This window comes from Pyxicephalus adspersus, chromosome 5 (assembly GCF_032062135.1).
Source record: "Pyxicephalus adspersus chromosome 5, UCB_Pads_2.0, whole genome shotgun sequence".
Lineage (NCBI taxonomy): Eukaryota > Metazoa > Chordata > Amphibia > Anura > Pyxicephalidae > Pyxicephalus > Pyxicephalus adspersus.
In genome coordinates, this window is record NC_092862.1 from 5,754,790 (window position 1) to 5,769,422 (window position 14,633).

Genomic DNA, 14,633 nt, shown 5'->3' on the forward strand with positions numbered 1-14,633 from the left:
AATTATATATATTATATAAAGATTTCCTTGTTTTGGACTCTATACAGCTATTTTGTATTGAATCCAATACAAAATTATTTAAACTTCCCGCACACACCGACAGCCGGTGATCGTCTATACATGCGCCGGGTCAAGACAGAAGACGTCTCCGAAGGAGCTGCGGGGACAAGGTGTTTTTTTTCAGTTGTAATCTGATTGTCATACAATGTTGTATGACAATCAGATTGCATCGTATTGCTTGATTCTTTTTTTAGCTACTCGGAGCCTAGTTCGGGATAAACACTTTCAGCAAGTTTTTTTACCCCGAAATAGGCTCGGGCTAACCCCCCCGGAGGTTAAACTGCTTTAAAAGATAGTTCAGCTAGAAAGCTCACACATTTCCCAATCCATCCCCAGCCTACTGACCAACAAGTAAAAGAAAATCAGTAGGCTGATTAGGTCTACCCTGTGCTCGTTCTACCCTTTTCTGCTATTTGAGTGCCCCACCAACATATTTGCATGCAAGATTGGCTCCCCACCATTCTCCTCGCTCTCCTAGTCTAGATTTACCAGGGGGTGATACCAGCCTATTTTCAGATATTTGCCCTGCTTACATAAATTGATATCAGTGAATGCAAATGTGCATTATGTCATCTTTTTATTTATCTGCTTGTAGTTCAAATCCATACATACTTTGTTTTCACGTAGGGAGATCACAAATGACCATTTAAGTTGTTGAAAAACAACAGTGTGTACCTCTGAAGTTGTGAGGAGGTTGTTACTGATTCGCCTTATACTTTGTATATCAAATCAGCAGGGAGCCTCAAACTCATCCTCCCCCTTCCCTTTTCAATAGACAATGACACTCATAAAAAAGCCAAGACGCCTGTATTCATCTAAAGTGAATCTGCTCTTTATAAAAATCAATTTTTCTGAATATGTAAACCTTTTTTTCAATTATTAATTAAAGTTTATATGGATTAATTATTAAGTAAATGTTTATTTCTGAGCAGTTTATTTATCTGTTAATACTTTTAGTAAAATTATTAGGTTTACCGAATAATGTAAATTAAAAATCTTTGTTCAGTCATTGTGTTATATCACATTATTTTTACATGTTGGCACTCTTTTTCAGAGATATCGCTGCTAGAAATGTGCTGGTCTCAACTACCGACTGCGTCAAATTAGGAGACTTTGGGCTGTCTCGGTATATGGAGGACAGTACTTATTATAAAGGTGAGATGATCGTAGTGTATGCTTTCCTGCTTTCATCTTTCAGTGTATAGAACTTACTAAAACTACTTTCTTAGGGAGCCGATTCAACATGTTCACAGATCTTACAGTGAAGAATCCTTCCTTATCCGGAGATTACATTTCCTTTTCTCCTAAAGCAAAGAGCGCCCACTTGTTCTTAGTAATAATCTTAAAGTTCTCTATATAGATCATTTATTTATTTATACAGGATGATCATATCCCCCCTTATACGTCTCTTCTCAATGGAGAATAGATTCAGTTCAGCTAATCTCTCCTCCATTCCTTTTATTAGTTTAGTTGTCCTTCTCTGCACTCTCTCCAATTCCACAATGTCCTTTTTGTGAACTGATGCCCAAAACTGGACTGCATATTCCTGATGTGGTGTGACCAATGCTTTGTACAGGGGCAGGATTATGTCTCCATCTCTGCAGTCTATTCCTCTTTAATAGAAGAAAGTACTTTGCTAGCTTTAGATATTGCAGCTTGGCATTGCATGCTGTTATTAAGTTTATGATCTACCAGAACTCCCAGATCCTCCATTACTGACCCCCCAAATGTATTCAGTTTTTTCAGAATTTGATACAGTACTACTTATAGGGGAAAGTGAATTGGAAAGGAAAGACAATTAATTAAAAAAAATGTATTGGTTTTGGACATTTACAAGGAAAAAAAGGACACCGTTAGAAATTATAACACAGTAACTCTCTGTGGTAGCAAAAGACTAGTAGAATAACGGAGACCCAGGAAAATTACACACTTTGGGTCTAAATATTTGATTGAAATCTGTAGTTCCAAAACATCAGACATTTTATTAGTCTTGCATTCAGGACTTAAAATGAATAGCAGTTGGGGCTCCAGAGCAATGGCATCTCAATACAATAAAACTTGTAATATCAAAACTGTGATACACTGACAGCTTGCATGTTAAAACAATGATACACTGGCTCTTCAGATATCATAGCTGTGATACCTCTTACGTGTCATCCGAGGAAAAAAAAAATTCTTTGCATAAATATTTACATATTTTGCCCACCTCCTAGATTGTAAGCTCTTTGGGGCAGGGTCCTCTCATCTTCCTGTGTCACTGTCTGTATCTGTCTGTCATTTGCAACCCTTATTTATTGTACAGCGCTGTGTAATATGTTGGCACTATGTATATCCTGTTTAATAATAATTTACCCTTTTTCTCCTTGTGTAACTACACAGTTTGTTCTATAATGATTAAAATGTCTACATAGTTTTTATGAAACCTACAAAATGTGTGTCTTGATTACACCTTGTTGTAAAATGGCCAAAAAGGTTTTATTAATATTATTATACAGGATTTATATAGCGTCAACACATTACGCAGCGCTGTACATTAAAATAGGGGTTTTAGTGTAACCATTTCATCATTGGAGACTGCGTACAAAAGAAAATATCTAAACAAACTACATCAAGGACAGAAAGCTATTAAACTTGTGATACGGTTTTGAGAATCAAAGAAGCCTCCCCCCCCCCCCCCCCTTCCTAAATAATAAATAAAACTATGATCATCCTCTTTAGCAGTATTAAGTGAATTGTACAATATTTGTTACAGCCATGTATTCAGGGCAGGGCATCCATAGTAATGTGATAACCAGGTAAGAAGGAAGTTTGTCAGAAGCAACCAAAAGGCCAAAGTAACTCAACAGGAGATGTATAGAGCCCATTGCTGAAAGGTCAGAAACTTTACAAAAGATTACAATGACATTAAAAGCTTATTAGAAGACCAACTTAAAGAGAACCTGTCCTGGGTGAAGACTACAGATGACTGTGCTATCCACCTTGTGCAAGCATACTTCATAGTTGTTGGGGAGCTTGTCTAGAGTAATGATATGCAGCTGGTGCTGGAGATCTACTTAATATCAAGAATGTGAATGTTTTAGATTCAGAATCGAATCCAACAGGAAAGCTGTTTTTTTACTTTAAAAATGTCTGTTTACCAACCATCTCCTTTCAATTTGTCAAAGCTAGGGCAAGGCTGCCAAGCTGAATGTGCAGATATTGCAGGTTGCAGATTTAGAATTATGCAACAAGCAAATTAATTTTTTTTAATATCTTAGTTACACAATAAACATTTACATTACACGATATACTTAATATTATTATCAACATATTACATCTCCAAAATCCTCCCATACCTGTACCCAGAGACCACCAAACTCCTTGTACATCTTATCTCTAGTCTGGACTACTGTAACCTCCTCCTCTCTGGTATTCCACTAACCCGACTCTCCTCTACAATCTATTATGAATGCTGCAGCCAGACTCATACATCCTTCCAACCTACCTACCCACTAACCTACCTGATACAAAGCCTTCCCACCTCTCCTCTTCTGCTCCATCTCTTTGTAGTTCTCTTCATTGGCTTCTATTTCATCTTAGAATCAAATTCAAGCTCCTGTGCTTTACCTTCAAATCCCTCAACAGCTCTTGTCCCACTTGCCTTTCTGCTCTGATAGAAAAATACTCCCCTAGCCACTCCAATGACCTACTAATGACTTCCTCACTCATAACCTCATCACAGGCACGGCTCCAAGACTTCTCTAGAGCTGCCCCAACTTTCTGGAATGGTCTCCCTTGTCCTATTCAGCTTGCTCCTTCTTTCTGCTCATTTAAAAGAGCCCTCAAAACCCAACGCTTCACCCTCACCTACCCATCTTCTTCCGTCTCCTAACCCCTCACTAATCACCCACCATTCCATATCTCCCCCTATTGTGTGATACTTCCCCCACCTCTTAGATTGTAAGCTCTTCTGGGCAGGATCCTCTCCTCCTGTGTGACTGTCTGTATTTGTCTGTCATTTGAAATCCCTATCTAATGTACACCATTGCTTAATATTAGTTTATCTCCATCCTTACAGCTTCCAAAGGTAAATTGCCTATTAAGTGGATGGCTCCCGAGTCCATTAACTTCCGAAGATTTACTTCTGCCAGTGACGTGTGGATGTTTGGTGAGTCTGAGTTTTTTCCTTCCTCCTTAGTAGTTATTAGTGCATTTTAGTGGTGAACTAGGAATACATCAATTATCGTGCCTTTGTGTGAGGTAAATCATTGGAACACATTGCACTGCTGGAATAAAACATACGTGCCATGCTATTCTGAATTAGGCTGTCTGTGTCCTGTTTTTTGACAGATTTTTGCCTTACAAAAGGTAATTCCTCTCATCCAGGAATGCTGACCATCTTTTGTCACCTCTTGGCATAAACAAGTCTCACACTACACTGAAAAAAAACCTGTGCTTCATACAAATTGCTCTTTGTGGCATAAGGAACCATTACCCTGGTGTTGCAGATATGCAAGCAGTTTGTATTCCCCTGACAAATCCTGATGTCACCGCTCTGAATCCTCCATCTTAATAATGTAATCCTGGCTTCTCATCATGCAAAATGCACGGCTTTCAAAAGGAACATCCAGGCTTAGGAGTCTCCAATTCTTTTTATGCTCATTTTTAAAAAAAAGTGTTATTTATACATAGATGGGGTATTTCTGCACATCCATTTATGAGATATATACAGCTATGTCACACAGTGCAGGCCTGTCTGGTAGGACAGGAGACCCAATTTTTATCTGCTGGAGCTAAAAAATGCTAAAAGGTTTTATCTTTTCCTAAACCCATGACTGCGCTTAGAAAGCAGTGGACCGATACGCTATTCTATTCTCCTCCTATTCCCATGTTCTTTGTAAGGCAGCCCAACAGACTTGCGTAGCTTATCATTCTTAGTCAGAGTTCTCTGTACATAGGATTGCAAAAGGCTTATGCCAGGGAAATAGAAATGTAAAAAATGCCAATGTAAATGCCAACAGGATGCCTAGTTCATTACTAAAAAAAAATCTCTTTATCAGGACTGCAAACAAGGTGCCACCATTGCAGTCCATAAATGACAACAAGGGACCGCTCATGTCCTCAACACTCATTGCATTGCAGTCAGTCTGAATCTTATCTGTTTCATTTTCTTGTAATAAAATGGGATTCTGTTTTCCATTAACACATTTGTTTCTGCAGTAAAGCAAATTGTTACAGCCAAAAACATCAAATATTGGATATAGATATGGTATTCTCATTTTAGGCCAGCAGGTGGTGCTTTAGGATGCTTTTCATATTTTCTAGGCTTTTTTTTCTTGCTCAGGCTAACTCTGAGTCCTTGGAAAAGGAACTATTTAATTCTATTGGCACCTTATAAAAATCCGTTCTGACAAATACCATGCAGTCATCAATAAAAGTCTTGATAGAAGTTGCAGGAGACCTTATTTAAGAGCCGCAGTTAAATAAAAAGTCTTTGTGTCAGTGTTTACATAACAATCGTTATCATGAAATATCATTCAGGCTTTGCTTTCTCTAAAGTTACGTACACACTTCCAATTATTATCGTTGTTAAACGAACGACGAACGATCCTGCACGATATCCCCCCCTCTCTCTCTCTCCCTCTCTCTCTCTCTTCTCTCTCTCCTCTCTTGCAAAAATGCTTTCCAACCTCTCCGCTTCTCAAGAGAAAGTAAGAGAAAGTAAGACCTTGGTTGAGACTGCAGCAGAACACTGCAGCTAACATGGTTTTGAAACTGCATTAGGGATTCATTCCTGGGTGTTGACAAAACTCCCCTGCACATGCACAGGAGTTAAATCATTTTCATCTGACCAAAAAAAGACCCCCTGAAGCTTTAGACCCTGAAAGATATTAAAGTGAAAGTGGAACCTGTGTCATCAAGGGAGTGATTTCATAATGTAGGTGAGTCTGACATGATCTGAAAATTTGCTGAACAAACTAGCAGATCATATTCAAAAACTTCCTTGATTGGAAACAATTGTATAGTGATGTCTTTAAAAACAGTCAGATGCCCTTATATTGACAGCGGCAGCTGTAAAACTTTTCTATTTACTCTGTAATTCCTGCTGTCATTTTTGACAGATAGGAATTGCCAGAATGTGCTACAAGTGCCGGTGTCAATTTACTGCCTCTTATTTAAGTCATTATGGGTTAAACACAAAGTCTCGAGGGACATAATTATACTGTCATAAAACAGCAATGGTAAAAAATATAGGGTGTGTGTCACAGAATATGAATTGTCTGCCTATTTTTGACATTTTCTGTGTGAAAATAAGACATAAACCTCTTATTGGTGTATTTTCAGGGGTGTGCATGTGGGAAATCCTAATGTATGGAGTGAAGCCTTTCCAGGGAGTAAAGAACAATGATGTGATTGGTCGGATAGAAAACGGCGAGCGCCTACCTATGCCTGTCAACTGTCCCCCCACCCTCTACAGCCTTATGACCAAGTGCTGGGCGTATGATCCCAGTCGGAGACCGCGGTTTACTGAACTCAAAGCACAACTGAGGTAAGAAGCTTGCTGATTTTCTTTTTCCTTTGTGACAAACCTGATATCAGAATATTACAAATTGTCACTCTAAAATGTTTTTTTTTTAATCTGCTGATATTAGAAGTTCTCCTTCACCATTTACAAAATCTGTACATTTTTCTTTGCTTTGGTGCTTTCTGTAGTCCAGCAGAGACTTTGTCACTTTTTCACTTTTCATTGTACACCATGTAGAGAGCAATGTGCTTCCAATGATGCTAAGACAATTTGGAGTGCAGAAGTCTTTCTTAATCTTCCTGGCGGTATTCCCAGTGTGGCTCGGGGTGAAGTTTTCTATACCAAAAGGGGTAACCCTGAGCCACACTCGGGGTGGAATTTTCAGGGAGTTTAAAAGTCCTACCTGGTTCCCATAATCCAGCAGCGTCCTTCTGCGGTGCCCACGGTGTCCTCTAGTGATTCCCGGCATCTTCTTCCCCTGGCAATGCAAGACGGGCATCTGCGTAACCTGACGATGCCGGCCAGCATCTGTGTCCCCGGCATGTGAATGTTGGAGACAGGAGCCCAGGGGAAGCAGATGCCAGCCGTGCATCTGCTTGCGAGTGTGTGGCTGGAGGGGGGAACCGTTGGGTGTACCAGGTAGGAAGAAATTGTAGGCAGGTGACAGCCCTGTATTGTGACCCAATTTTTCAGTAACCACCCAAAAACAGCCAGGTGACTCCTGAAAAGTGCCGGGTGGGGCGCCCAGCTAAAAGGGGTCGGGGAGAACTCTGCACCTATTTCACGTTGCGTTGCCAGGTTCCTGACCACCAATGGTGTAAAGCAGGGGTGCCCAATAGCTGGATCGCAATCAACCAGTAGATCGCAAAGGCAACGTGAGTAGATCGCGGAGCCCTGCCTTTATAAATAAACTCTACCGCGCACAGGATTTATTAAGTCCAAGTTTTTATTGTTGGTGAATCATTTTGACTTGGTCATTTTAAAAGTAGCTCACAAGCCAAAAAAGTGTTGGCACCCCTGGTGTAAAGTGATATAGCTTGCTCATGGGACCACCTCTGCCCTGCTAATTTCCTAATGTCGGAGCAGATATATAACGATATCAGCTTTCTGCTCTATCCTGCTGCAAGGAAACTTGCAGTGTTTGAAAGCATGTCATATCTGCGTTCCAAGCAGACATCACCACAATATGTCGTTAGGGAGAGATGACGCTTGCTAACATTTTATTGAAGAGACCAAAAGCCCATTAACCTGCAACTGAAAAGGTAGAATACTTAACATTCCAGCAACGCATTACTCCTACCCATTTGTCCGCAGCCCGCTACATTTACACAGAATGCTCAATATTCATCCTATTCTATTTGCTGGCCCTTTCCTCCAATCTCTGCCGAGTCTTGTTGTGGCACAAGGTTTGAAAGAATAAACCAGCATGCAAAGCGGCCATCCAGAAATCTAGATCTGCGTTAATCATCTTCAAATTGGAGGTGAAATATTATTGAACTCAGGCTGAAAGCTTTGCAAATTCTCTGTAAAAGCTCGCTGTACACTCTCTGCTCTTATAGAAGCCAAATCCTATAAAACCTCTGCCGGCTCTAAGGAAGTGATGAACATAAAGTATAAAATAAGTGAAAAGTACTTTCCCACCTTATAATATGAAGTGAGCCAGAAAATGGGTTTAGGCTGCATTAAGCAGGTCTGGCGAGACAAGAAGTAAGGTGAGTCTTTGTTTCCATCTGCTGAATTTTTTTTAGCTTTCATTTCATTCAGACTGTCATTCAATTGTGGAAATTTTCATGTTATTGCTATGATGTCTGAACCTAAAACCATGGGAGTGCACATGTGAAAGGCCGAGGGGAGGGGGTGGGAAAGTATGTTGGTGATTTCTATTTTTTCACAACAGTCAAAGGAAATCTCTCGTCTTTTAAATATAAGACTCTGGACAATTTGTAGTTTTAGATTTTTCCCCCCCCCCCCCCCTTCCTGCCCTGCTCTCTTTATAATGTCCTCTATTTTTGTGCACAAATCCAAAGACCACTTTATTTAATAAGCTTTCACTTAAAGGAACATACACTTGGGTAGGCCTATACTCTCACAAACTTTCCCAACGTAGTCAAACAGTCACTGTTACAGATGAGCTGAGTGATTCTGAAAAAAACAATTTAGAAAGAAAACTTTAGATGTTGCAATTTTGCCAGGCTTCCTTAGAATACTTTGCATCAAAGCAAAGTCATGGCAATGTTGGCAATGAAATGATGGGGAAAGTCAACCCTAAGGCCAAGGGGCTGGTCACACTTTTAGATTTGATTTAATTTGCAATGCCATTGGCATTGTGGTGCGATATAGTTCAGGTGGCTTTTGACTCTATATTACAGTATGTATCCTGTATTGATTGATTTTGTTGTATAAACCATTTGACCACCAATATAAGCAACCATTTCCTACAAAACCCCAGCTTTCTTTCCATTCTTCCTTGGAAAGGAATCTTGTATATTATCCATTATTACAAAACAAATTTTTGGCACAAAGTCATTTTATATAATGTTAAAACAAGATGCAGAACCCGTGACTCTTATTGCCTAAAGAATGTTTCTAGTGTGTCAGATTCTCTATAACAGTGTTATCTTCCCTGTGATCAATGTGCGCCTGTGTTCAAGCCATGGGGTTCCGATGGCATGCGGTGTCTGATTATCAATGAGACCTCTGTGACGGAGGCTTTTCTCATCTCCAGCCTCAGATGGACGTTTTGTCTGACGATTCACTTGTCTGTTTTTGATCTTTCAATTACCGCGTTTGTCTGAGCTCTTGGAAAAAACAGCTCGAAAACATTCCATGCTGGTTTTACAAATATGCAGACATTTCAGCTACAAATTGGGAGTTCGGTGCAGTTTCTGTGTCTATGTACAAGTCACTCCATAAATTAGCAATGCTATACAGGTAATAAAGTGATCTGCTCATCAACCTGTGGAAATCACAGAAAATACAGAATTGAATGCCTACTTCCTTTTACATTGTTTTTCTTGTATTCAACAGCAATTCAATTGCAATGCAATTTTGAACTTTGCTAGCAAAATCTGACAACTATTAATACAACCTTCTTCTTTAAAGCACTTTATAGCTTCCCCCTCTTTCAATGACTGTGCTGGCCCAGCCACTTTGCTTCTTACCTCCCTACATAACCTTTTATGTGACAGTCAGGGAGGAAGTGAAGCTTTAGAATGCCAGGTAAGTGACAGCCTTTTAGACCCAAGGTGTAAAACCACAGTCTTCCAGTCCCGGGAGCAGAGCAAATGTCTAGTGTGCAGCCTGGAGAGGCAATTTGCACTGCAAGCAACCTGTGACGCAAATCTTCAAGCAGCAACCACATAGCCAAAAGCAACATAATGAGATTGGGAGCTGACCTGCTATGACTGGAGCCTCAGAATTATTTCCAACCTCTCCTATTCAAGTGAATAGGAGAGATTAGTACCATGATTGAGTTAGCCAGACAACTCTGTGATTTACCTTGAGTCTGAAATGGCCTTTAGTCCACTGGGGCTGATGATATCGCATTCAAGATTGTGATTCCCAGCAGCTACCTTGGAGCTTTTAGACATCTACATGTAGGAGGCTTTTATAGGTCACTAACATGCATAAATACATGAAAAATTGCATATACATTTGAGGATTGTTGAAAAAATGAATAGTCTGATAACAGGGTTTCTTTAAATCTACAATAACATAGGAAAGCTTGCTTGATTTTTCTTTTACTCTGAATTTCCCCTTCATCATTGCGGCTAAATTTAGCAGACTCTCCAAGAGCTTTAAGGTACAACTGCAGCTGCCTTTTTTGCAGCCAAAAATGCACAACACGGTGCGTTTTTATTATTAGCCAGTATTTATATAGCGCTGACATTATGCAGCGCTGTACAAAGTCCATATTCATGTCACTAGCTGTCCCTCAAAGGAGCTCACAGTCTAATGTCCCCACCATAGTCATATGTCTTTAATACAGTCTAAGGTACAATTTGGGGCGGGGGGCAAATAACCTAACTGCATGTTTTTGGAATATGGGAGGAAACCAGAGTACCCAGAGGAAACCCATGCAAACTCCATGCAGATAGAGTCCTGGCTTAGATTCGAACCTGGGACCTAGTGCTGAAAAGGCCAAAGTGCCAAGGAGGTGAAATTGACCCGAACGCTTCATACTTGGAACATATATAGTAATAAAGCACTAAAAGCAGGTTTACCTAGGAGGTGGCTAGAAAGAGCCACCACACCAAATGCCCAGGTTCGCTCAATGCATTGAGACATGTATTGTGCCCACCATATGCACCAATGCAAATATTGCATCCATAATCGTTCTCCTTTAGAGCACCCACCAATTCTTTGTTTATTTGAGTAAGACTGGCATTATTTCTATTCAATTATACATTTTCTCCAAAGCCAGGGTAACTACATGCATTCCCCTCAACCATTACTTTCTGTTGTCTGAAATCCAAAATTTATTATCTTCTTTTATTTCCTAATCGTGTTTCTTTAACAAACTGCATGTTTGGGTACGAGGCTAAACCCTGTAATAGATAAATAATGACTTCCTCATTCATAACCATATCACACGCACGGCTCCAAGACATTTCTAGAGCTGCCCCAACTCTCTGGAATGGTCTTCCTTGTCCTATTCGGCTTCATCCTACCTTCTGCTCTTTTAAAAGAGGACTCAAAACCCTTTTTTGTTTCATACTCGCCTACCCATCTTTTTCTGTCTCCCAAAACCCTCACTACTTCCCATCACTACATATCTCCCCTCCTATTGTGTGATATTTCCCCTTCCTCCTAGATTGTAAGCTCTTCAGGGCAGGGTCCTCTCCTCCTCCTGTGTCACTGTCTGTATCTGTCTGTCATTTGAACCCCTATTTAATGTACAGCGCTGCCTAATATGTCAGCCCTATATAAATACTGTTTAATAATAATACCAGTTCCTGACAATGAGAATGAATAATGATAACTGAGATAATGATTCCAGAATGCAGCTCGTGATGATAATGTGACCCTGAGGGAAATCCTAATGGGGGTTGGGTTGCTCTAAATCCCATAGTATGGGAATTTTCCTAGGATTTATTTTTCCATTTTATCTTTTTTGGCTTTTGCCTATTTTTGGAATTTGTAGCATTCTTCCTATTGTGTGCTACTTCCGCCACCTCCTAGATTGTGAGCTCTTCGAGCCAAGGTCCTCTCCTCCTCCTGTGTCATTGTCTGTCATTTAATGTACAGTGCTGCGTAATATGTTGGCGCTATATCAATTTTGTTTCCTATTATTAATACTTCTTTCACTGGCCTCTAGATTTTTTAGGGCTCAATAAGACCTGTTGTTTCGGTATGCTGGTACATTAAGATAAGCTAGGTTACCCATGCACCAGAAGGCACCAAAAATGTATTTTTCTACTGCAGTGATCCAAATTCTGTGTTCCCACTGAAACAGATATAGGAATACCAAGTGAATCCACTCCAATGGCTACTAGCTGTATATCTAATGGCTGCATAATTCTCCTTCTGATACCTAGCAGCAAGTTTTTTTTTCTTTTTTTAACTTTATCAGAAAATATTTGTCAAAGTTTCAACTTTTTTTTGCATTGCTAAAAATACAAAGTTTGGGAAAATATGTCCCAGTATGACACTTTGCCCTGCTGGATATTATTCAGTTATTCAGCAGCTGGAGAGGAAAGGCCATCGGTCTCCCATGGCTGTGTGTCCATGTATGGGCCCCGTCTCCTCCCCCCAGTGTGAAAACACAAGTTATTTATATGGGCCAACCTCGGCACCCTTTCAATGCCAGGACGGCCTCTTACGTTTGGCTGGGAATTTCTAAAGCAACTATTTACTTTTTTTTTAATAATTTTTTAATGATTTTGTTATATTATAAAGTGCAGGGGGTTGTTTGATATTAAAGTAATTCACTCGGGGGGTCAAAAAATAAACTGACCTAACAGGAAATCATGGTAAGCTCTTCTGGGCAGGGTCCTGTCCTCCTTCTGTATCACTGTCTGTATCTGTCATTTGCAACCCCTATTTAATGTAAAGCGCTGCGTAATATGTTAACGCTATATAAATCCTGTTTATTATTAATAATAATAAGTTGGCCCTTTTTGCTAAACCGTCCTGCTGCAGATTCATTTGGACTCAGATTGGTCGAATATTCCTTTCCCCCTATTCTGGGCTTCTGTGGTTCCTTCTGCTGACCCCCAGTCACTTCCAGATTCAATTAGTGATGTAGAGGTCATCGGAAGGAACCACATCGACCAGTAGGGGACACACTTTACCCCACGCTAGGAAGTGTGGAATTGTTTCCACATCATAACTGCTACTCAATGACATTTTAGCAGGCCAACTCACAAATATACCAAACCCAACAAGTTCTATTAGAACAAAACACCACTTTGCATGTTACATTCTTTGTTTTGTAATTTGTGGGCGTATTTGGCTATATACATTTAGATGCAATAAACCTGTTGATACTCTTAGAGTTAGTTTGTTTTCTTTATAAAGCAGCCACAGCTTCAATAGAAAAGCCTGTCCTCTGCCAACATCCTGCCCAAAGGATCGGAAGGTGGTTTGCTCAGACTTCTGTAACTCCCTGATCACTGGAAAGCTTTAGATCTCAGAGTTCCATCTCTGCAGCAAGTATTTTTGTAGGCACATTAGATCCTGAGTAGGCTATAAATCATTGCACATTATCTGCATTTTATTCCTATTAAATGTACAACATTGTGTAAAATGTTTCTGTTTTGTATCTTGTGGGTCAGTATTGTTTTGTTTGGATGTCATTTAGCTCTCCATACCAGGAACATGTTCATCTAAATAGTCTGGTCACTTGACTTTGGAAGTACCATCTTTGCCGCTGACGTGCCTTGATCTAGCGCCCCCCCCATGACGCTATGCTTTAGGACATCTTTGGGCATAGTTAGATTTGATCACCATTTTGGTTTCTGGATTTTTGTAGTCACATATGCTATCCTACTATCAAAAATCCCCTGAAGAAGCGGTTGTATCCGCAAAACGTGTCGGGACTAAATTAAATATTTTTTTACAGTATTCTATTTTATACATTATGGGATGTCTGAGGCTCCATGTTTTTTTCGATTTGTTTTGGAGTCTTTAATAATGGTTTTGTATATCTAAGAAAAAAATATTGTTTAACAGACTTACTCGCCAGCAATTTCCTACTAAGGTACACTAGTATTTTGTTTCATTTGTAGGTGTTTTGGGGATTATGACATTTTTGATTTTTGGGGGAAAACCTTTATGGTGACAATTGTCACTATGATTCACTAATTTTGTAGAATTTCAGCTTCAAGAGTAGGCATGTGAAGGGTTATTAATCCTGTTTTGCAAAAAAAAAAAAAAACTATACCTCCAGATATACATGGCTTTGTTGTTAAGGAAATCTACAAGGCATTCGAAACATGCAGTGTTATTTTTACAGCCGGACGGACGGCTGACTCTTTTATTTTCCTCGCCGGGATGCTGGTTGATCGGATCCGCTCGACGCTCAGCGGCAGCCTATAGAGGGAAGTGAAAGTCGTGTCTTTTCCTGTGAGTAATATGGGAAAAATTATTCATTTCTGGAGCATTGCCGCAGGGATAATATAGGGGGGCACACGGCGTTAGAGCAGATCTGTGCCGTACCGCTGCCTGAAAAAGCTCGCCTTGGAATCTCCGCTGACTTCAAATTTCCTTCTAGTTTATACGATGATGGCAGCCGTCCAACATTAACAATCCACATAGCAGAGCGAGGAGGCGTCCAGCTGCTGAGCACCAATTCATGTTAGACCGGTGCACAGCTTAGGTAAGTTACCTCTAAAGATTCTTTCTGTGTTACGAAAGGTTCGGGGCAATTTATCGCTGTCTAGATGAGATGGAAATGTTACCCCTGTGTGTCCTGCAGGGCATTCTGGGACATGTAGTCCTACTGAGGATGGAACTTCTGCTCGGGACTAGGAATGGAAAATTGATTATTACGATGATGTTTCTAAAATTTGCATCCTCCTTTTGTAACCTAAATTATAAAGTATAAAATTTTAGTTTTATATAGATT

At 40.0% G+C, this 14,633-nt stretch overlaps 1 protein-coding gene across 6 annotated transcripts in view; it reads left to right on the forward strand.

Annotated features, from left to right (window-relative positions):
• Positions 1-14,633, forward strand: part of PTK2 (protein tyrosine kinase 2) — a 145,896-nt gene that overhangs the window by 92,146 nt on the left and 39,117 nt on the right. For 5 of the 6 annotated variants that reach the window (XM_072410626.1, XM_072410624.1, XM_072410620.1 and 2 more), the window contains 3 exons: positions 1,115-1,215; positions 4,118-4,207; positions 6,385-6,589. In XM_072410626.1, the coding sequence (XP_072266727.1) occupies positions 1,115-1,215; positions 4,118-4,207; positions 6,385-6,589 (396 nt within the window). Of the gene's footprint in view, positions 1-1,114; positions 1,216-4,117; positions 4,208-6,384; positions 6,590-14,221; positions 14,385-14,633 lie in introns of those variants that run through there. The other variant, XM_072410625.1, reaches the window with a different exon arrangement.